This window comes from Trachypithecus francoisi, unplaced genomic scaffold, assembly GCF_009764315.1.
Source record: "Trachypithecus francoisi isolate TF-2019V2 unplaced genomic scaffold, Tfra_2.0 Lachesis_group5, whole genome shotgun sequence".
NCBI lineage: Eukaryota > Metazoa > Chordata > Mammalia > Primates > Cercopithecidae > Trachypithecus > Trachypithecus francoisi.
In genome coordinates, this window is record NW_022681470.1 from 11,172,283 (window position 1) to 11,197,173 (window position 24,891).

The window sequence follows — 24,891 nt, forward strand, 5'->3', positions numbered from 1 at the left end:
AATTCTCCAACTGGCAACCTCTCCTTTGTGAGGAAATATCAGGTAAACTTCATTATGTTGAGAAAACAAAGTTATTTCACCATCAAAGACTAGGATTTCTAGGTAGCAATAATTAATTAATGATACCCCAACAATTTTTAGGAGAAAAAAATTAACAATAACAATTCTGAGTTTCAAACATATATCAACATATACTATCTAATAGCATTTGAGATTGGAAAACTTCAACTATTGCTCTTATGATGAAAATATCTGGCTGGGTGCAGTGGCTCATGCCTGTAATCCCAGCACTTGGAGAGGCCAGGGCAGGAGTATCTGCTTGATCCCAGGAGTTCAAGACCAGCTTGGGCACCATAGTGAGACACTGTCTCTACAAAAAATCAAAAAGTTAGCCAGGCATGGTGGCACATGCCTGTAGTCCCAGCTACTCAGAAGGCTGAGGTGGGAGTATCACTTGAGTCACACTCCAGCCTGGGTGATAGAGCAAGACCCTGTCTTAAAATATACCTATATAAATCCTATGGAAATGTTTCACTTTCTAGGATTCCCCTGCTAAAAATGTCCAAGAAGCTCTGAAAAGACAGACATGTTGATTATAGGTACAGAAATCATCAGAAAGGAGCTTGTCTATCAGCCCATGAATGAGCAGTTATACACATAATAACACATTCCACTGAAATGCCCTTGTATCACTCATATTAATGACCATCACTGGAATCTAGTTATGTGAGATGCAGATATGTTTAAAAATAATTCATTCTGTTCTTTGGCAGATTTGTAGCAACAGTTTTTTTTCAGCCTATCAACAGCTCCGTATAGACAGTAGTTAAATGGAATGTCTTTTCTTTCCAGTATAATAAATTTGACATATATATGTACATATAATTATGTAGTTCTTCTTCAGAAGGGTAAAGAAAAATAAATGATTCTGATAAGCTACTATAAGTTCTCACACTTCATCTCCGTGACACGTTTATAAAGCAAAGAGCTGTATAAATGCCTAAAACATGAAATAGAAGAGGTATCTATGGCTTTCTTCATTTCCCAGCTTGTCTCGATAGAGAATTTCTCTAAATCAAAAGCAACACATTGATTTCTACAGAGGGCAAACGGATAATAATGTCCTGAAGACATATAGAGCTTTCCCTCTATTCAGATCATCACCTACACACAAAAAATTGCCCATATCAGAATACAGAAGACTCCATATATTTTTAAAAACAATTTCAAACATGAATGGACCTTGACAGCATGAAAGCACTTTGCAGGTTCTGTCACAATAGCCGTCGTGTGTTGAAATGCATTTTTAAACAACTCTCTGGTTAGAAACATTTGCAATGATTATAGATTTTAACAATTACAACAGCATCATCATATTTTTAAGAGAAACTACATGTGTAAGACAGCACTCAGTCTATAGACAATGCTTCATAGACAACAATCTCACAGTCTGTTCCATCCTTTTGCTGTCTTCACCCCACTCATGACCTGAATCCTAGGCCTCCACACTGGAAACCATTGCTATGAGTTCGAAAAGGGCTAGGAGTGGAATAGATGGAAATGACCATCAGTTACTTTCTTATCCAGTACTCCGAAGTTTTATTCTCTTTTAAAGGGTAAAGAGCACCATTTGATAACTCAGTGGGCTTATGATTAAACAGATGCACAGCTGCTCAAGGAGACAGTGAGGAGGGAGAGAAGGAAGAAGATGAAGGCAGGAAGGGAATTAGAGAAAAGGGGATGGTGAGAGGGAGGGAGAAAAAGAGAAAGAAAGAGAAGGTGATTGATGGACCTTTGATGAAACTATCCAGAATAATATTATCAGAAGATTTATACAGAAGCCATTTTAATTTCCATATATATTCCAAAAGGCGTGTAATACACCTAACCTACAGAACATGATAGCTTAGCTTAGCCTTAGTTTTGTAAGGCTCCCAACAAAGGTCTTAATCTGGCAGTAATAAAGGCACCCTAGACAAGCAAGTATAACAGAAGTTAAAACAGCACATCTGTCCCAAAACAAAACAGTGACCAGTCTCCGAAGGGGATTTACAAGAAGGTCCCTGACTTAACATGGTTCTATTTATGATTTTTCAACTGTACGACAGCATGAAAGTGATTTGCATTCAGCAGAAACTGTACTTTGAGTACCCCTAAACCACTGTGTCTTTGACTTTCAGTATAGTATTCAATAAATTATATGAGATATTCATCATTTCAGTAAAATAGGCTTTGTGTTAGATGATGTCGTCCCACTGTAAGCTAATGTAAGTGTTCTGAGCATGTTTATGGGAGGCTAAGTTAAGCTATAATGTTCTGTAGGTTAGGTGTATTACATGCATTTTTCACTTATGATATTTTCAACTTCTGAAGGGCTTTTCAGGATATAATCTCGCCCCAAGTGGAGGACCACCTGTACTATCATGTTCCAAAACATATTGTTATGCCATCTAAGCAGAGATGCCAAAGAGGGTGGCTGCAAATCCACTGGCTGCCTTTAGCTGACTGCCCACCTCCAGTGTGTTATTAGAGGCCAGAGAGCAAAGGGACGGTTTCTTGGAGAGAAGTGCAGGTAGACCTGGAATCCTGCCTGCCTCCCAAGCTTGCCCTCACTTCAAGCCTAGCAAGGGTGGCTTCAGAGATACCAGATGTCCCTGGGATCTGGGACACCGTAGACTGGTGTCTGACTCTGCCTGGAGACTGTGAGGCAAAAGGCTGGGTATAGCCCTATAGGGCTGCAATTGGGAAGTGACCACACTGCCAACAAGCAAATGGGGGCCATACTAGATAGATCCAGCTTGGGATTGTCTCAGAGGCCACCAAGAACTACCAGGAAGAGGAAGGAATTGCCACTGGCCAGCTAGTGGAGACGCATTTGTCTGCAGCAAGAGCACCTCAGGTCAGAGATTTCTGGGGATGGAAGCTCCCCAAAAGACCAGTGCCAAGTACCCACAGAGAAAGTCAGCATTAGAAACCTGGCAAGCCCAGTGCATGACACTATGATCAAAGCAGACCTTTCCTGCCAAGCTTTCTCTTCTATCTCCTTCCCACAGCACCTGAGAGTGGCAGACTCTCTGGGTACCAAGTAGGGCGTGAGGAACCCGGCGGGACAAGCAAGAAACAGCTTCCCAGATATCCCTCCCTCCAGCTCTACCCTAAGACAAGTTAACTTGAATTAGCTTCGAGTTCACCTATTATACAGGTTTGGGCATTTTAATTACTGAAATGAGAACTGTATGACTTGAAATGTCTGTGGGGTATTTTACTCTTGGAATATGAGAAAGGTCATGGGACCGGTTCTAATTTAAGCCAAGGGGCAGAGGAGTAGTCCTTGGTTAAGTGGGTAGAGGGTTAAATTATTTTCTGTTGGCCTTCCAGGTATATCTGCAACAGCAGAATTTCAAACTTCTAATGGCCAAAGCAAAAGATATGAACTGCATAGGTCTTCAAAGAAAAAAAGAGCTCCAGTCTGAAATTTGCTGCAACATTTACACAAAATGCTCATCAGTGTTCTAAAACCCAGCAGAATCTCTTCATTATATGACTTCTAAATGAACATATATTTTGGCATCAATATGTTTAGCATTGACATAATAGTCATATTTAAGAAAAAAAGGAGTAAAGCACATTCTAGTCCTATAGACAAAGAGATTATGGCCAATGAAGAGGCTACATAAGATTATTAAGCCAGCCACTGGCAAACTAAGCCTGAAGGTTTTCAGCTCAGAAAATCTCTCAGATAGTTCCTCAGAACTGGAAGGCAATCTCTGCTGCAATGATTTACAAATAAACTTAATACAAATAAAATAAATAAATTATTATAGGAATAAGAAAGAAAAAAATAACATAGGCAGATCGAAAGTAACCAAATCCGCAGAGGAACAGAGGGGAAAACTTTTAGACAACGGTGAAAAGGTGATTTTATTTACCGGCAAATGCTATTTACAAAATAAGTAAAAGCAGCTTGAGTGGTTGGTCAATACCAATCCAGATATGGCACAGAAATAGCATAATGGAAGTGAAGGGATGCAAGGATGGGAAAAGACAGAGAGCTATGTTGTAGGATGCTGATATTAGGGAAGTGCAGGACACAGAGGTGTCATGTGTGTTCTGAGAAGGAAGCAGGCTTCCCTTACCAAGACAAGAAAAATGTGAAGCTTGGATTAGCGTTTTAACTATAGCCAAAGAGGAGGGTAGGAAATTTAAAAAACAAATAGTTGGTCAAAAGTAGTAGTAGTTCAGTTATAAAGAGAGAGATGAAGACTTTAAATTATTCTCAGCAATATAACATAGAAGTCATAGTTTTCAAAGGTCATTGGAAGTGGTAAATTAAAAAACAAGTTTCCTTGTCTTTAAAGGGCTAAAAAAAATTTTTTTTAAGACAAATGAACATGAAATTGTTGGAAAACACTACTGAAAGGGCACTGGAAAGATGGCAAAGTTCTCAAAATGTTGGATCGTAGGACCAGAAAAACAATGAAGATAAAATAAAGCCATCAGTTAAGTCAATCTTAAAGGATTCTTCATACAAGTCGCAGAGCAAATGAAAACAAAACATTTCAACACTGAAAAGCCTCACTGTTTTGTACTCTTGGGAAAAAGTGGAGCAGGAATATTAGTCTTGAGGAGACTTGGATTTCCATTCAGAATCCTGGTGTGTTAAATATTGGAAAGTACCTTGGTGTATTTCCTCTCTCCTTTATTTTTTACTAACAGATAAGGAAACACGAGACCAAAAGAAGCAACATAACTTTTTGCACAACTTGTGACAACCTGGGCTCTAAGAATTAGCCTCCAGAATCCTGTAACTGCCTTTTTCTACATGGTCATTCACCTTCACTGCTTAAGATTCTACAGGGCCTGGCACAGTGGCTCCTGTGTGTAATCCCAGCACTTTGGGAGGCTGAGGCAGAAGGATCACTTGAGTCCAGGAGTTCAAGACCAGCCTGGGCAACATAGTGAGACTCCATCTATACCAAAAAAAAAAAAGGTTCTATGACTATATATATAATTGTCTTCTTCTACAGTACATACAAAAATATAAGGACTAAGCAGTGGAATTTTGAGATTAAACAGTCAAGTTTGTTTGCAAAAGATACACAGTATAAATAATAAACACCTTTCTGTTGGCCAGAGCACATAATAATTACAAAACAAATTATATAAAAACTATATGGTTCTAGGGATGGAAAGTACTTTAATATGCCTCATTTCAGATGAAGCAAAACCAGAAACATAAGGTTCTCTTTAGAGACCTGTAAAACACGTGTTCATTACAACAAAGCAGTTAGTTTGAACACTAATAGTACAAGCCACCACTAGGAAGCAAAATAAAAGATTAGAGGCAATAGCAAGCATGCACTTTTAGATCACAATTTCTTTGCAAATACATGGAAACACATACCCATTTTTCCACATCAACTTGCTGTGGAAAGAAAAAGCCAAAATAAATAACAAACAAACAAATACCTAGCAATGTTTCAATTACTATCATTTAAATGAATTGATATCAATTTGGTCCTTGCACCACAATCTATTTCCAATTCTAAAGCATAAAAAATTGTATTCAAGTTTTTAATTAACAACATTTAATCTCACCAAACAAAAAGAACTAAATTAATTTAGCAGTCAGAACTCTAAAAGACATTAGACTGGAAATGCACCAGGTACATGAAATAATGAAAATCCAATATATTTAAGAGCAAACATGAACATTTCTAATTCTCAAATGTAACAGGCCTTCTGATTTAAGAACTACTACTCTCCTCTAATTATAAAAACTGATTTAATTAAAAAGACCAATTTAGAGATATAGTGTCTAACTACAATTTCTCTCGTGACACTTAAAGTAAAATTTATCTTACTCTAATCTTTCTAGCATTTCATACAATTTCACAATATAAAGGCATGCCTTAACAAATAGTTCTGAAGTTATATGGGAATCAAATTATTTTTTAAAATTGTATTCATAAATGAGTCTTAGTCTCTTAATCATTATGTGGCTCTTTAAAATTTAAGTGACTATAATCATACCCACATTGTAAATAGAGCAAACAAAAAAGTCATTTGTCAACCAAGACTGTCTTCTACAACACCCTAGGATTCCTTGCAAATAAATCAGAATAAAAAATTTCAACATTGAGGGACATACTCAGTCTCAAAGGTAAGTTTCCTTAACTCACCTCCCATCTATAGAATGTCCTGTGGGAACTGTGGTGTGCTTCACACCCTTCACGTATGAAAGTTTCTTTGTAATTTTTTTTTCTTAGAAAACTCATTAATTAGGTAAGAAGCTAACGCTACTTAGGCAGAAATCTTGGGCTATTAGCTAGGAATCTCCAATGCCTTGGTAAACAAGCTTTTGGGAAGCAATGTGCATAAAAAGCATCATACAGAGTGATTCTTTTAAAAATGTTATAAAGTGATATTTAAAAGATCAACCTAAATATACAGGTAGAATTTTATGAAGTCCTAATGAAATTCAATAGTTTACTTTTAACAGAGCATTTTGGCTTATTTTGTAATTTACTTAGTCTTCAGAAAAATCTGTTCTAAACCTACTTCCTCCTTTGCATTTTACAAACACACTGTTGTTATTTAAGAAAAACACTTGACTGAACAGAAAGGTCTGATTTTCACTATACATTTTTCAAGATATTTTGTTGTTATAGAAAGTTGAAGATTTCCTCTCAAACATTAACTTACTGGAGTGATGAATCCATTTCTTTAGATCCTGGGGCAAAGGGAAGCAAAAGAGGCATGTCCAGCATAGTGCAATTGTTTTGTGCACTTTTCTACCTCTAAAAGGGCAAATTTTTATATTTATTCTCTCCCCCCAAAAAATCTAAAAAACTTAAATGACTTCCTTTTCACATTTATCAGGAAAATAGAATATGCCATATTTTTAGTGCTATCAATGATTATCAAAGACATTGTATTTTGCCATCATTAGGTTCACTTCTGCATGTCAGTCATTCACACATACATACACCCCCCCACACACACACACACACTCCCGTCAGTGCAAAGATAAAGCTATGGGATTTTTCCAGAAGAAAGAATTTATAATCAAGAGTCATAGTTACTAATGATAGTAACAGGGGTTCTTTAATGTTCTATATTACAAAAGACACAGTTCTTCAAGGAGCAAGAATTAGGAGCAATAATGCAACAAACAGAATATCCAAATACCCAAAGAAAAGCTTAGCAACAGCATTGCTGGGAGTGAATTATCAGCTAGACACACAAGACAAGACAAATGGTCCACAGGGTTAAAAGACTGACTAACATACAATAAAACTGCAATTATGCATAAGCAATGCAGAACAATTTCATGACACGTCTCTTGTTCTTGTTAACAAGAATCATTTAAATTCCTGCAAATGGTGAAAAGAATGATTCAAATGGAGCTAATCAAGAAAAGGAAATATAAAATTCACAGTAAACTTAACCAATTTTAGAATTTAAGCAGTTACAAATCCATAAAACATATAAGACAGAGGAACATTTTTTCCAATAACTTATCCAAGTATGTGGAATATTAAAAATATATATGGATTTTATTAAAGAAAATGACTATTTTAATATCTGCAGGAAATTACATTAAATGTCTTATCATATTAACATTAATAAAAAGAGCAATTTTATTTCAAAATTTCAAAATAAAAACAAAATTCCCCTTAAAAGAAACAATAGTTATTTAAACACCAACTTGATTTAGCAGAAAGGACATAAGCATCTAATACAATCTAATACAAATAATTATTTTTAAATTATATGACTATATGAAACACATATAATCCAAACAACATCTGTATTGTTGCATTCTTTTTTTTTTTTTTTTTTTTCTTGAGACAGAGTCGCACTCTGTCACCCAGGCTGGAATGCAGTGGTGGGATCTTGGCTCACTGCAACCTCCGCCTCCTGGGTTCAAGTGATTCTCCTGTCTCGGTTTCCTGGGTAGCTGGGATTACAGGTGCCCACCACCACACCTGGCTAGTTTGTGTATTTTTAGTAGAGATGGGGTTTCACCATGTTTTGGCCAGGCTGATCTCGAACTCCTGACCTCAAGTGATCCACCCATCATGTGCATTCATATTTTAATTACAAATTTAGGGCACATAAACATGAGCTATTCCATAAACTTTTTTTAAAAAAAAGTTGGGTTGCTTCTTTCGAATTGATTAATTTTATTTTACTGTTTAAGATGGATAATTCTGTTGAGTTAAAGCAGTTACCATGTGGCAGGCTTTGAGCCACCTGCATTTCACATGTAATCTTATCATCTGCATTTTACATACTAGAAAACAAATGACATGTAAAGGTATTACACGCAAATCTTCAAGAACACAATAAAATGACACAAAGCTACTAAAGCCACTAAATTTTCTAGAAAGTTCATTATTTTGCCTTTCCCCTGAAAGTTGCAACACAACTGATACTGACTTTTTATGTAAGATGGTAGGGAGTTAAGAGTCGTCTCCTCACCCACCCTCATGTATCTATCCAAATGACCATTTATTTAAAAAATACATCTTTTCCCCATTAGCACTGTGTCGTCACTTACTAATGTGTCCAGAGACAAATGTGTGGATCTACTGATGAACTCTACCCTGGTCTATTTTTCTGTCTCTGTCCTAATACTCAACAGTCTTATTGCAACATTAAAATAAGTCTTGATATCCAGGAGTCAAAGACTCTAACCTTGTTCTTTTCTTCAAAGTTGTATTTGATACTCTTGCTCTTCTTCATTGAGAACTGACTTTTTCAACTTTCATGCACACAAGAAGAAAAACTGCTGGGATTCTGATTGCGATTACATTGATCTACCCAATCAATTGGAAGAGAACTGTCATCTTTGTATTACTGAGCCTCCCAATATATGAACATGGTATATTTATCCCTTTTTTAAGGTCATCTTTATCTTTCTCAAAACGTTTTTCAATTTTATGTGTAAAAGTTTGCACATCTTTCATTAGAGTTATTCCTAGGTGTGTGTTGTTTTATTATACTAATATGAGTGAAATCACTTATTTTTATTTTGTAATTGCTTTTTACTAGAATATAAAAATATAACTGAATTATTTATAATGAGCTGTGACTTTGCTAAGCTCAGTTTTCCCAACTTTATTCAACATTGCCTTCAAAGAATTCAAGAGTTCACCACTTTTGGATTTGATCATTTCTTAAGTAACTTTTCTTACATGCCAACTTACTAATATTGCAATGAATAGGCATTTAATATTTTTAAATGTTTTTATAGTATCTGTTAAAATAAATATATTTTTCTTTTTTTCTCTTAATAAGGTAAATGACAGTAACTGGTTTTGAATCCCAACTTGATTGTCATAGGCTATTGAGTTGATCTGTCAATGGGACGGATTTGCTAACATTTTATGGAGGATTTCTACACCTATGGTCCCTGATGAATATTAGTCTATACCTTTATTATTATTTTTTTTTTGCAAGGTCTTTGTCACAGTTTAGGATCAGGGTTATGTTGGCCTCATGAAATCGGCTGGGAAGTATTATGAAAGAGTTTAAGATTAGTATTATTCTTTCCTTATATGTTTGGTGGAATTCACCAGTGAGGCCATCTGGGCCTTGACTTCTTTGTGAGAAGGCTTTAATCATCAATTCATTTTATTTAATAAATGTAATTTCCCACTTCTAGTGTTAGGGTTGGTAAACTGTATTTTGCTAACACTATATTGTTTCTAGAAAGTTTTAATTTCTTTGGAATAAAGCTATTCACAGTATTCTCATTATCTTTTCATTGTTTGGAGGTTCTCCAGTGATTTCCTATTTTCATTCCTAATAGTGTTAATTTTATATTCTCTCTTTTTTGTATTCATTCTTTCCAAAGGCTCATCAATTTTATTAGTCGTTTCAAAAAACCAGCTATTGGCTTGGATGATTTATGTTTCTTTCTACTTCATAAATTCTGCTCCTTATTATTTTTTCTATTTCATAAATTCTGCTCTTTATTATTTCTTCTTTCTACATTTTTCAGGTTTAATATTTTCTCTTTGTGGTCTTCTTGAGATATTTAGATAATTGATTATTCAGTTCTTCTTATGTATTTAGGGCCAAAAAAATCCCTCTACTCAGTTTTAACTGTATCCACAGTTTTAGCTACGTCTCATGTTTTCCACTTTATCCAATTAAAAATATCTCATAATTTGCCATTGTGATTAACTTGTTGATTCCTAGACTTATGGATTTGCAATTCTTTTCGTTACTTATTTCTTAATTATATGATAAGAAAGGAATAGAATACACTCTTATTTCAAACCTTTGAAATTTGCTTATACTTCCTCCATAATCAATTTTGGTAAATGCTCCATCTGCACTTGAACCAAATGTGTACTTTCTCAGCATATGGTGCAGTGTTCTATAACCGTCAATATGTATGTTAATTAATCATGCTGTTCAGATTTCTGCATCCTCATTGATTTATTTGCCTGATTATTGTTATACCGTGAGAAGCGTGGTCTTATACATTGAATGTTGATTGATTTCTCCTGATAATTTTGTCAATTTTTGTTTAAGTTTGAAAGCTATATCATTAGATTCATGTAAATTCAGAATTATTTTTCTAATAACCTGACTTTTTTATCATAGGGAAATGTCCACCTTGATTTCTCGCAATACTTTCTGCCCTAAATTCTTTCTCAGATATCAGATTTTTTTTTTTTTTTTTTTTTTTTTGAGATGGATTCTTATGTTTGTCACCCAGGCTGGAGTACAGTGGTGCGATCTTGGCTCACTGCAACCTCTGCCTCCTGGGTTGAAGCTATTCTCCTACCTCAGCCTCCTGAGTAGCTGGGATTGCAGGCACATGCCACCACGTCTGGTTAATTTTTTGTATTTTTAGTAGAGACGGAGTTTCCCCATGTTGGCCAGGCTAGTCTTGAACTCCTGACCTCAAGGGATCCACTCACCTCCCAAAGTGCTGGGATTACAGGCATGAGCCACCACACCCAGCCCTTTCTCAGATATTAATATAGTTATACCAGCTTTCTTTAGATTCAACTTTAGCATATATACAACTTTACTATCCTATAGCTTTTACTTTTTCTGTAAGATAGTCTTAAAGTGCATCTCTGGTGAGAAACATACAATTGCAGTTAATAAAATCTGACAATCCACGAATTTTGATTGAAGTATTTAGTCAATTTACATTTAGTTTTATTCTTAAAATATGAGTTTATATTTATTATATAGTTATATTTATCATATTATCTGTATTATATTGGTCTTGTGTTCTCTTTACGTAGCTTTATGGAAATATAATTTACATACCATAAAGTTCATTTATTTAAAGTACACAATTTCAATGCTTTGTGGTATAGTTACACAGTTGTGAACCGTCACCATAATCTAATTTAAGAACAGATTCAGCCCATATGTTCTTATTTCTTTTCCCTCCTTTCTTCCTGCCTTTACACTAATCAAATATTTTGATACTGCATTTTTCCTTCTGGAAAGTTGTTGGTTATTCTTTCTTATTCTTTCGGTTAGTACCCTAGAGGTTGCATGTTCATCCACGACATTTAATAATCTTCCATTGTGATTAACTCTTTCATTATAAATATAAATTAGTAACTTCACCTTGTTCCAGAAAAAGGATCTTTGAACATGTTTGACAATTTTATCCTCTCCCACCTTTTGTGTTATTATCATTGTGCATTTTAATTGCACATATATTTTAAACCTCACAAGGCATTAATATGATTATTTTGTATAGTTAGCATTAATTTATATTTGGCCACGTATTTCCTTAGTCTTCTTTCCCTTCTGTATTTCCTGTTTTCACTCTGGTATCATTTCCTTTCTGCCTGAAGAACCCCAACTCTTATATCTAAATTATCTCCATTTTTATTTGTCTGGAAATGTCTTTACTTCACTCTCACTTTTGAAGGACATCTTTATCTGGCTAGAATACAGAGTTAGTGATTATTTTTCCTCACAACACTAAAGATGCCTTTGTCTTCTGATTCAGATTTTTCTAATATGTTCTCATATATCAGTCTTATTATGGCTTTTTAATTTTGTTCCCTCCTCTAGCTACTTTTAAGATTTTTTTATTTTTCTAGTTTTCAACGCTTTTACACCACAGTGTGGTTTTATAAGTATTAATCTTTCTTAGGATTGACAGTAATCTTGAATCTCACTATTATAGCTCCAAATCCATCACAGTTTGGGAATCCAGTTACTTGTATGTTAGATTTTATTACTAGAGTTAATGCATCTTTTATGATTTTTTCCCTTTATTCTTAATATTCTTTTCTCTGCATAGGTCAGTGTGGATAGTTTCAACTAATCTATTTTTCAGTTCATGAATCCTTTCTTCAACTATGTCCCAGCTGCTGTTAAACTAATCTTCTGAGTTCTTACTTCACTTATTGTGGTTTTTAGTATTTGATTTTCCATTTGATTTTTTTCGTTGTAGATTTCACAATTGTTTTAAGGTCTGTGACTGATAATTCCAATATCTGGATCACTTATGGGTCTATTTCTACTGTCAGATTTTCTCTTGATCCTGACTCCTTATTTCCTAATAACATTTTTAACTGCACATCAGATACTGTGTGGTAAAATCTGTATACAAGCTAATTCTGTTTCTTCCTCCAGAAAAGATGTACCTATGGCTGGCACCTAGATCATGGGCAGATAACACCAATTCCATTTGGGCTGAGTAGATTGAAGGTTGGGTTTCAGACTTAGTAAGATTCAGCCTACCTTTAAGTTCACCCTCTCTTCTAGTAATTATAACTTCCAAGGATTCCAACTGAGAGCCTGGAATGATTATCAAAACCCCTACTCCTTAGCAACCACTGAAACAAATTTTTGGCCCCCCAGCACAAGATTAGACCTCACAAGACATTATTAGAATTGTTTCACAGAATCGATAGTCACATCTTACTATACTGCTGACCTTTTGATCTGCTTTCTGCTAAGCTTCTTAGCTTGTTTCCCAAAGGTTAATAACAGAAAAATGATCTGGAATAGTGGTACATGACAGTTACCCAAGCTACTTGAGAGGAGGATTGCTTGAGCCCAGGAGTTCGAATCCAGCCTGGACAAGGAAACCCTGTCTCATAACAATAATAATAATAATAAAAACACCACAACCAACACAGAAATAACTCAAGGGGAAAGCCTCTTCAGAGTGTAAGCCTTATTTCTATCTCTTTTCCTTCAAGATCTTGTACCCTCGAATTCTGCCTACATTGTCAGGCCTGAGGTTACATAAACTTTGCAGGCTCCTCTGCCTTAATCTCTGCCCAAATGAATACTCAGCAAATGCCCCAAAGGGAAAAGTGGTATAAAAAAATGTTAGACCCACCCCAGTGCACTTCTCTTACTGCTGGGATTTAGGTCTCTTCAAGTCCTAGCTACCTCAGAAGTTTCCAATGCCTCAATCTTATTTCCTTTTAAATTGAATATATTCTGATTAAATCTTTTAAATTTAATCCTTTTAAAACTTCTGGTTTGGAGGCGGTTTGGGTGTTTTGCTTGTCTCTCGTTTTTCCCACAGCTGGAATATTAGTCTACTGGCAGAAACGGAACTATTAAATTTTTTCTCTAAATTTTTAAAACAAGGTCTGATCCAAACAATGAAAGATCCAAAACAAAGTAAAAGTACATCGTTTCTGGCCTAGATGTTTTCTTCCCAACAAAACCCAAAATCCTTGGTGCCTAGAGATTTGTTAAGTATGTGGCCAAACTGTGATTTAGGACAGAATTAAATGAAATCCACATTATATACTTCTCATTAAAACATCAGCATTTAGATCAGTCAGCTATATTTCAATAAGCAGTGAATTCATCTTAAAAGAAGAAAGGGAAAGAAACTAATATATATTGAGGACCTATTATTATAGGTATGTATTTTTCTTTATTTTTCTCTGTCTCTCTGGCTTTTTGATTGTTTGTTTGTGTTTGTTTTTGAGACGAGGTCTCGCTTTGTTACCTAGGGTGGTACAATCAGCTCAGGGCAGCATGGAACTCCTAGGCTCTAGTAATCCTCCCACCTCAGCCTCCTGAGTAGCTGGGACTACAGGTGCACACCACCACATCCAGCTAGTTTTTTTGTTTTGGTTTTTATTGTTTTTTTGTTTTTTGTTTTTGTAGAGACAGGGGTCTCTCTTTGTTGCCCAGGCTGCTCTCAAACTCTCAGCTTTAAGCAATCCTCCTGCCTCCCAAAGTGCTAGGATTATAGGTGTGAGCCACCACGCCCAACCTCTTTTCCATTTTCATACATGTTTACAAATAACAGAATCACAGATTCACAGGACCTCAAACCGAGGTATCTACCTCAATGTTCACAGGAGCAGACCAGGTACTTTTAAAATGAAAAATACAAAGCACTAAATTAGAACAGACAGACACGACATTAATGTGGGAGAATTATAAATAAAAGGAAAAGCATCGCTTCATACTGTAATATTGTAGATGATATGCACTTTAACAGCATGAGACCACAAAGTCTTTTCTGCCATTAGTCTGAGAAAGAAATTTACCATAAGTTTAAATGAGCAAATGAAGCACAAAAGTGAGGCCAGTAATTGACTTAATTAAATGTCAGCCCAATTTCCTGACTTTACTAGTTTCGCAGTATTAGTCAGGCAGAACTCTCCCCGTTTTTTTAGATCTGTCAAACAATGAAGCCGACTTAGTACAACAAACTCAGCAATCTCATACACTAACACACACACAACTCAATACAAGGAAAGGGTTTAGAAATTTTATGCATAAGTATAAATGCTTTCTTTTAAAATTTAAACTAGGTAATAAAGAACTAAGATCTACTACTTTCTAAATTATTCTTACTTTAGAATAGGAAAAGTTCACGTACTACTATTGCAATGTTTTCTGAATTTGTTCAAATTCTCAGGATTTTTTTTTTTTTTTTTTTTTTTTTTTTTTTTTTTTTGAGGCAGAGTCTCTCTCTTCACCAGGCTGGAGTATAGTAGCAGTAGTAGCACTCACTTCAGCCTTGACATCCCAGGCTCAAGCAATCTTCCCACCTCTCAGCCTTCCAGGCAGCTGGGACTACAGGCACATTGCACCACACCTGGCTAATTCTTTTATTTTTTTGTAGAGACAGAGTCTCGTCATGTTCCCAGGCTGGTCTCGAACTCCTGGGCTCAAGTGATCTGCCCGCCTGACGCTTGCAAAGTACCGGGATTACAGGTATGAGCCACCGCACCCAGCCTGGATATGCACTAACTCAAAATTATCAAAATCTCCTTTCTCTAAGCACAGAATATTATAAAAGTGGCTGTTGCATAAACCTTAATGTTAACAAACTCGAGTAGATGGACGGGTGCTAAGTAAAGCATATAGTAAGTCTCTTCCATGGAGGCTACTTATCAGAATTACTAATTGAAATTAAATTCCACAAGTAATTTCATTTGGGAGATAGTCAAAAAGAGTAAGAACAATTTGGGGGGGAGGGGAAAAGAAAGAGGGGGACTAATCTTAATACTAGACATTTCTAAAATATAGTGATAAAGAGTGTTATTAGACACAATAATAGACTTTGTCAGAAAATATTCAGCTTAGAGTAACACCTCTGGGAATGTCTATTAATTTAAATGTATGATTAAAAAGTCAGAATAAATATAAGGAAAGAAATCATCGGTCACGAATAATGATGGAACTTTTGCTTAGCTAAAATTAATAGAAAAAAAATCAACTTGATTACTACTCTTAAATAAATTCCAGCTCATGTAACACTGTTTCAATGTTTTCTGAATTTGTTCAAATCCTCAGGATACGTACATTTCTTTTTTTCTTTTTTTCTTTTTGGCAGAGTCTCTCTCTTTCGCCCAGGCTGGAGTATAGTAGCACTTCAGCCTTGACCTCCCAGGCTTAGATCTATTATGAATAATAAATTTCATATAATAATAAAGTCTGAAATAAATGTTAGGTCTATCCACTATGAAAATCTGGTGGGTAAATACAGGAATACAGAAATTTTTTTAAACTTTCTAACAATTCAGTACATCCCAATCAAAATCTCAGCAATTTATTTTGTAGATTTTTACAAACTGATTTTAAAATTTATATGGGAAGACAAAACACCCACAATAATCACAATATTGGAGAAGAACAAAGTCAGAGACAGACATCACATAACTTCAAGACTTACTATAGGCCGGGCACGGTGGCTCACACCTGTAATCCCAGCACTTTGCGAGTCCGAGGTGGGCGGATCACAAGGTCAGGAGATCAAGACCATCCTGGCCAACAAGGTGAAACCCTGTCTCTACTAAAAATACAAAAATTAGCTGGGTATGGTGGTGGGGGCCTGTAGTCCCAGCTACTCAGAAGGCTGAGGCAGGAGAACTGCTTGAATCCAGGAGGCAGAGGTTAGTTGCAGTGAGCCAAGATGGCGCTACTGCACTCCAGCCTAGTGACAGAGCGAGACTCCGTCTCAAAAACAAAAAAAAGACTTACTATAAAACTACAGGAATCAAGACAATGTGGTGTTGGTTAAAGAATGGACATTGAACAAAACCATATTCTAATGTAAATAAAATGTATAAAATACATATCAAATAATCACTATATAAAATGAGAGACAAAAATAAGAAAATGTGGACATCCAGTGAAAAGGAACTCTATAAGTAGAAATACTACTTCTGGCTGGGAGATTCATGAAAGGGTTTAAGGAAGACACCTCCTTGGACATTTGCAGAGAAGGCTGGGGTAAACTTTTGAAAGGCTCAGAATTCTAGGTTGAGGAATTAGTGTGGTAACAATGTGGAGAATATATACCTGAAGAAAGTGTAGCATATTTAGGGACTGAGTTCAGTTTGGATAGATAACTAATAGTATAAAGAACTAATTAGAGCTAGAAATAAAGTAAGATGACAGTTTTAGATTCCTTTGTAAGAACTGAGGTCATATGATAGCAATTAAATTAGGAACGGTCTGCTGGAGGGACAGTGCGCAATACTTACAGGCAAGTTAAACACCTAGATCTAAGAAGACATTATCAAGGCAGCCCCTGACAAAATGCCATGAGAATAATCCAGTCATTAGCTGGATTCAACCAGCTGCACATATTTGTTCCTAACCAATGCTTGAATAATTTCCAGAGGAACTAAAAACTCCTTATGGGGGCCGGGCGTAGTGGCTCACGCCTGTAATCCCAGCACTGTGGGAGGCCAAGGCAGGCGGATCACTTGAGGTTAGGAGTTCAAGACCAGCCTGGCCAACATGGAGAAATCCCATCTGTACTAAAAATACACAAAAATTAGCCAGGCGTGGTGGTGGGTGCCTCCCAGCTACTTGGGAGGCTGAGGCAGGAGAATCGCTTTAACCCAGGAGGCAGAGGTTGCAGTGAGCCAAGACCATGCCATTGTACTCCAGCCCAAGCAACAAGATCTAAATTCTGTCTCCAAAAAAAGAAAGAAAAAAAAAAACCTTATGGGGAAACCACATACAAATCAAATCAATACCACCCACATCAAATCCATGCTGGAGCTTTAGAGCCTGTACCTCAAGAATCAATAAATGATATAATTAATTTCCTTACATGTAATATAATTGTCATTCACACAAATACTTCTATTCTGGGAACTATTAGAAACAAAACTTCCAGTCCATGACTGTGTAAAGATAATCACAGTTTTTAATCGTTGACTTTGGTACATTGTTTCTATTTCTTCATCTGAAAAAAAAATTATTTATTGAGTGTTTATACTTACAAGGCACACGTTCCATGTATGTCCTGTTCTGGAAGAGGCATCTGTAGTAACTCAGTTCGCTCTCACTATTTTCTCTACACAGAATCTAGAACGTGGTTACTTGTCACATATCAAGAGAGTGAACAAATGCAATTACCACCAGCTTACGAAGTATTTAATTTTGCTGGTTTAGCTGCTGTTTCTTCTGTGGTTTCTGGTGTTATTTAACTTTCATTTAACTCTATCTTTGCACTGTCCAATCTGATTCATTGTTGTTTGAGATTTGGGTTTGGTTTTGTTGTTGTTGTTCTTTTTTTTTTTGAGACGGCATCTTGCTCCGTCATCCAGGTTAGAGTGCGGTGGCACAAGCACAGCTCACTGCAGCCTTGATCTTCCAGGCTTAAGCAATCCCACCACCTCAGCCTCTGAAGTAGCTGGGTCTATAGGTATGCTGGCTATGGCTATTAGCCACCATGTCCAGCTAATTATTTTTTTTATTTTTTGTAGAGACAGTTTCACCATGTTGCCCAAGCTGGTCTCAAACTCCTAGGCTCAAGTGATCCTCCCACCTCAGACTCCCAAAGTGCTTAGATTACAGGCGTGGGCCACAGCACCTGGCCACTTTTCTCTTTTGTCAGATACTGCAAGGCTTTCAATATGTTCTTCTCGTCTCACATATGGCTCACATTTTCCAGGGCTATGGAAATCAGTGTGCAGCAATATGAGGCCCATTCTGTGTGCTCTTCCCTGCGCTGCTCTTTGTACTTTTTTCAGTGGTCTAAGGACCGTTCTAAGATTTCTGGTGCCAGCAAAGGACTCTTCTACAGTTCCACGTGGTCTTAAGAGTTAATGCTTCACCATGAAGTCAGGGGTCACATGTGGCCTGATCTCAGAAGCCACATGAAAGTAATCAGGTTGTACTACCAGTACTGACCTCATGCTCACTATCAGAGTGTTCCATCTGGTCTGTGTGATCCTCAAGTTGTGTAGATCCTGCTGGTCTTTGCCCTTCTCTCACACTTCTGGGATTACTTGCAAAAAAAGTGTATCTTCTCAGAATGTGTGACTGTATCAATCACTAAAGAGGTTGTGTGAGCTGGGTGAGGTGGCTCACACCTGTAATCCCAACATTTTGGGAGGTTAAGCTGGGAGGATCACTTAAGGTCAGGAGTTCAAGGCCAGCCTGGGCAATATACCAAGAACCCATCTTTACCAAAAGAAAAAAATTTAATTAGCCAGGCATGGTGGCTTGTGCCTGTGGTCCTGGCTACTAAGGAGGCAGGAGGATCCCTTGAGACCCAGCACTGGAGGCTGCAGAGAGCTATGATCATACTACTGCACTCCAGCATGGGTAACAGAACTAGAATTAAGTGGGAAAAAAAAAAAAGAAGTTATTTAACTCAATAAAAGGAAGACTTCTCTTAAGTCTTCAAATCAGAGACGAAATACAAGATTTTGTATGCGTGCATATTATTTGTATTGCCTTCTGTAAATAGATTCTATAAGTTGTATCTGATTCACAAAGACACCATGACTAGGGATGACCATGTAATTTCTCAACCAGACAGGGACACTCTGGACAACCAAAGGGGGAACTAATAGTGGTTAAGCTGTGACCACAGGTATTAACCTGGACTGTGTCAGGCAAATAAGGATGGAGGATTACCGAATCCAAAAGGTTATTTTCTGACTTTCCCTTTCAAAAATATGCCTCTTCTCCCAACATAGAGAGGCAAATTCAAAAACAGCTGTACTTAACAGACAAGAAGGCTCTACCATATGTCCAAAACTGTTAACTACAGTACTTTTCAGCCCCTCAATTTTTGGTCTGTAAACTCTATCTCATAGTCCCTCTAGTCAGCAAATATTTCCTATCTAGTATATAACATGCATTGTCTTGGATATTAGTGGTATAAAAGTGAATACCACAGACCCTCCAGTCAGCAAATATTTCCTGAATATCTAGTACATAACATGCATTGTCTTGGATGTTAGTTGTATAGCAAGTGAATACCACAGACCCAGGGGCCTGCCCTCCTGAGATTTACACTCTAATGGGGATAGGAAGGCAATAAACAGACCAGGATTACATAGTCTTCAGAAGGTGTTGAGTGTTTTGAAGAAAACACATACACACACACAAAAAAAAAAAAAAAATGCAGGAAGAAGTGTTAGTTGTTGTTTTTGCTTTTGTGTTTGTTTTTTGGGAAGGATATTGCACCATTGCACTCCAGCCTGGGTGATAGAATGAGACTCTATCTCAAAAAAAGAAAAAACATTGAGAATGGCTGACTCAATAGGTTCCACATATCTTTAAGTCACTCATAAATTGCAGAATGGTTTATTACAATTGAATCAGAAAGACACCATGTCATTTATTTGCTATCATATGTTTACAAATGAAATTTTTTTCTATTTTAAACACACACAAATAGCTGAGGAAGATGTTCAAATTGAATGAGACTAATCAAATAAAATAATCTATACATTCAAGATTCATAATCTAAAACAGTGCCTAACTACGCCACTGTGATTAAATTACATGCTGCTTAAATTGACCTCCTTATTGAGTTTGATGACAGAGTCTGGAAACCACGTCATTCAAATACTTAGAAATATGGAATATCCTTGGCTTCTGAGTAGAAGGTTGTCTTTCTAGACACAGAAAGACAGTAAAACTGAAAGACGCATCTTTCAACCACAGACAAGTTTCCACATTCACCTAAGTGATAGATGGATAATTGTTACTCAGTGAATATTTTTAGCTATGAGCCCTGCAGGAGATTATAATCACATTCACCTTTACATCACTGCATCAATTTTGCAGACGAAGGGTAGGTACATATTTATATACAGAGGCTTTGGACAAGATGCTGGCTAAATATCACATTAATGAGTAAATTTGTGAATTTATTGGCATTATAATCTAATTATGGAAGTATTATTTATGCTTTACCAGAGATGTTCCTGAATAGGAAAGTAAACAGAACACAGTCCCTTAAAATAATGTCAACTTAGACTAGATATTTGAGAATGGAAGTTTCAGATTCTAAATAGCTAGTAGCATCATATTGTCTACAATATAAACACACACTAATCCATTCAGCATTTCACAGCTATGAGGACGTACAACGGGAGAGTGTTGGGTAGGTAATTAGATCTCTCCTCTGTTCTCTGATTGAACTCTTTACTATGAAAGTAGGTTCATACCACATTCTATTTATCTACTCTCTTTATTATTAGATTGCTAAGAGTCTCAAGAGCGAGCAGGCATTGTTATTCATCCCTGTCCCCCTAGCTCCAGAATGCACAAAAGTAACTCAATCTCTGTTTGTGGAATGAATACCGTATGAATGAGACAGGTGGAGAATGGACATGTGCTTTCTATTTCTTGGCCATGGAGACACCTGAGCACAGTTGGATTTGTTTTCCTAGGCAAAGATTTCCCTTGTTGGTCCTGGTTTGGCTCAAGAACATGCGGAGTCCCAAATATAAACATTTCCAGTGAAAGCATACAGATGCTAACTATGTATCTGCTATATGATGTAGCAGACAATGTTAGAAATTATCTGACCTTCATTTTCACATACAATTCTTTTCCTTCTCCAAATAAAAGAACCTAGTTCTTAGAAGTATCCTTCCCTATTGCCATCCCCATGGTCAGAGCCAGTTGTGCTGGCCCCATTTTCTCTTGTGAGTAAATAAATTAGCTATGGGTGTGTGACAATGGGCATGAGGGAAATTCTGCCCGGGTCTTGCTTTTAGAAATAAAGAAAGTCTTTGTGCCTATAGATGATGTTGACTTTGGATATCATCCCTGAAATTCCTACAAAGTATCTTGCAGTCATGTGGGAAGCTAGTCTGTGAACCAAGCAAACACAGAACAGACCAAAGAGAACTACGGAAATCTGAGCCAGAGCTTGGATCAACTAAATCTGAATCTTCTCTTCCTCTGGACATTTTGTGTCCTTATTTTTAAAAAACCATATATAATTAAATGGTAAAAGATGACAAGACAGTATATGATTCCATTTATATAATATTTTTATGCATAACGTTATATATGGCTATATACCAATCTTTTAGCTGTGGTTATCTTAGGGGAGAATAAGGATTATGAAGAGGGTATTTTTATTTCATACTCATATATTACTGTTATAAAAATAAAACATTTTAATGATTTAGAATTTAAATTTAAGTATATTTGCATATTGTATGCTTAGTAGACACTAATTACTTTTAACAATAGCATTAATTAAAAATAACTAAATAAACAATTGAGGATATATATAAATGCAATTTGTTGAGTTCTTATATTCCAGGCAGGCATCTTCCTGAAACACAAATAAAACATAATGAGTGTGGTATTACGTTTCTTTGTTAATAGGAGCCTGTTCAGCCTTTGGCTATAGTCTCTTCAGTGACAGATATCTCCACATCTACACTATTTAAAGTATGGTCACAGTTTTACATCCTAGTTCCATATTTTAATGGAGTTTAATTCTGTATTTTACTGGAGACTTATACAGAGCATATTTGAAAATGGACGAACAATGTCAAGTGTTAAACCTCATTTTTTTCCAGTGAGTCATTAGCCCAGCCATTTGAGAAATCTACTTTTAATAATATACAGAACATAATTTATATCATATGAACCACAAAATTCATCAACTCTTCCTTTTTCCTCCACATTACCCGAATGTGCCTTAATAGAAAGAAATCATCAACATAAAACTCAACTAGAGTGGACACAACATTAACTCTTTTCATTTTGATCCTTGCTCTATCTGCCCTAGAGCTTGAACAAAGAAGGCTTTACAATGTAGTGCCTCTGAGCAGATACCAAAAGACCAGAAGAATGAGGATATAAAAGAAACATTAAAATCTACTGTTGGAATTGTGACCACATTTTAAATACTGTTATCTCCCACAGAAGAGACTATAGCCAAAGACTGAACGGGCTCCTATTCACAAAGAAAAATAATACCACACTCACTATTTTGTATTTGTGTTTCAGGAAGATGCCTGTCTGGAATACAACAGGAACTCAACAAATTGCATTTATAGATATCCTCATTTTTTTAAGTTATTTTTCATTAATGTTATTGTTAAAAGTAATTAGTATCTACTATGCATGCAATATGAAAATATACTTAAATTCTAAATCATATGATTAACTACTGAAAACTCAGAAAACCTTCAGAGAATGAAGCCCGTTAAATGCATAATGTATGTGAATCTATGAATTGGCATGTTGTACATAAGATAGATTGAAATTCCTATTGACTGGTTTGCAAGAAAATCAGGCTCCTGTCAAATCAAAAAGTATACTTTTCAGTCATTTTTCAGCTGGATTGCTCTCACTTTCATTTGATCTTTCAATAACATCTTACTCAAGCTCAGCACGTCTATCCACATCCTAATCCCTGGGACTTGTGAAGATGTGACATGGTAGGTCACTGCTGGCTTTAAGAGTGGAGGATGGGTCAAAGGCAAGAATGTAGGCTAGAAAAGGCAAGGAAACAGATTCTTCCCTAGAGTCCCTGGAATCAATGTAGTGCTGCCAACACCCTGATTTTAGCCCATGGAGATTGATTTTTAGACTTGTGACCTCTAACACTAGAAGATAATTAATGTATGTTGTTTTAAGTCATCAACTTGGCAGTATCTTGTAACAGCAGCTATAGAGCAACTACAGCTAGGGACTCCAGGTAATTGAAGGTTTTACTATTGTGGGTGCTCATTGTTTTGTTTTTGTATTTTGTCCAGAGATTATAGTTGTTTTTTTCAGAAGGATCAGATCTGGTAGGAGCTTACTCAGGCATACTCAATGCAGAGACCATCACAATGATGACAGCATACCCACAGTGCTTCTTGCATGCTGGGATTGTTCTACACATTTTACTTGTATTATTTAATTCTCACAACAAAGGGAGATGCTAGTATTTTTCCCACATTATAAATGAGAAAATTGAGGCACAGAAAGGTTAAGTAACTTATGTTACCAGGAAATGAACTCAGGGAGTTTGCACTATAATCTATGAACTTTAACCACCGGAGATAATACACAGATCTTCTTCCTCTTTTGCTCTTGAATTTATATAAAATGATCTTAGGTGCAATTACCTGTCTGAAATTGGAGCTTCAATGTTTGATAAATGTACTTTTAAAAAGTAATTTATGGGGCCTCAGTGTTTCAAAAATGTATATTTTTTAATTTATATAGCAGTAAATTTAGTCAGTTGCTTCCCAATGCATTTTTTTTTTTTTTTTTTGAGATGGAGACTCGCTCTGTTGCCCAGGCTGGAGTGCAGTGGCACGATCTGGGCTCACTGCAAACTCCACCTCCCATGTTCAAGCGATTCTTGTGCCTCAGCCTCCCAAGCAGCTGGGATTATAGGCACATGTCACCACGCCTGGTTAATTTTTTGTGGTTTTAGTAGAGATGGGGTTTCATCATGTTGGCCAGGCTGGTCTTGAACTCCTGACCTCAAGTGATCCACATGCCTCAGCCTCCCAAAGCGCTGGGCTGACAGGTGTGAGCCACCGTGCCCAGTCCCATGCATTTTTTTTTTTTTTTTTTTTTTTTTTTGAGACGGAGTCTCGCTCTGTCGCCCGGGCTGGAGTGCAGTGGCCGGATCTCAGCTCACTGCAAGCTCCGCCTCCCGGGTTTCACGCCATTCTCCTGCCTCAGCCTCCCGAGTAGCTGGGACTACAGGCGCCCGCCACCTCGCCCGGCTAGTTTTTTGTATTTTTAGTAGAGACGGGGTTTCACCGTGTTAGCCAGGATGGTCTCGATCTCCTGACCTCGTGATCCGCTCGTCTCGGCCTCCCAAAGTGCTGGGATTACAGGCTTGAGCCACCGCGCCCGGCCGCATGCATTTTTTAATGTTCTTAGAGTACATGTCTTAAAGAGACAGGGGTTTTATAAAAAGAATGACACAAGTGTTGTGTTTTATTTATTTATTTATTTATTTGCTTATTTATTTATTTATTTATTTTGAGATGCAGTCTCACTTTGTTGCCCAGGCTGGAGCACCCGCTCTCTGCAAACTCCATCTCCCGGGTTCAAGCAATTCTCCTGTTTCAGCCTCCCGAGTAGCTGGGATTACAGGTGTGTGCCACCACACCCGGCTAATTTTTGTATTTTTCATAGAGATTCTATGAAATTCATAGGTTCTCCACA

At 36.7% G+C, this 24,891-nt stretch overlaps 1 protein-coding gene across 8 annotated transcripts in view; it reads right to left on the reverse strand.

The window, feature by feature from the left end:
- Window positions 1-24,891, reverse strand: part of RYR2 (ryanodine receptor 2) — an 805,689-nt gene that overhangs the window by 467,652 nt on the left and 313,146 nt on the right. For all 8 annotated transcript variants that reach the window (XM_033200167.1, XM_033200166.1, XM_033200162.1 and 5 more), the window contains exon 4: window positions 5,405-5,425. In XM_033200167.1, the coding sequence (XP_033056058.1) occupies window positions 5,405-5,425 (21 nt within the window). The remainder of the gene's footprint in view (window positions 1-5,404; window positions 5,426-24,891) is intronic.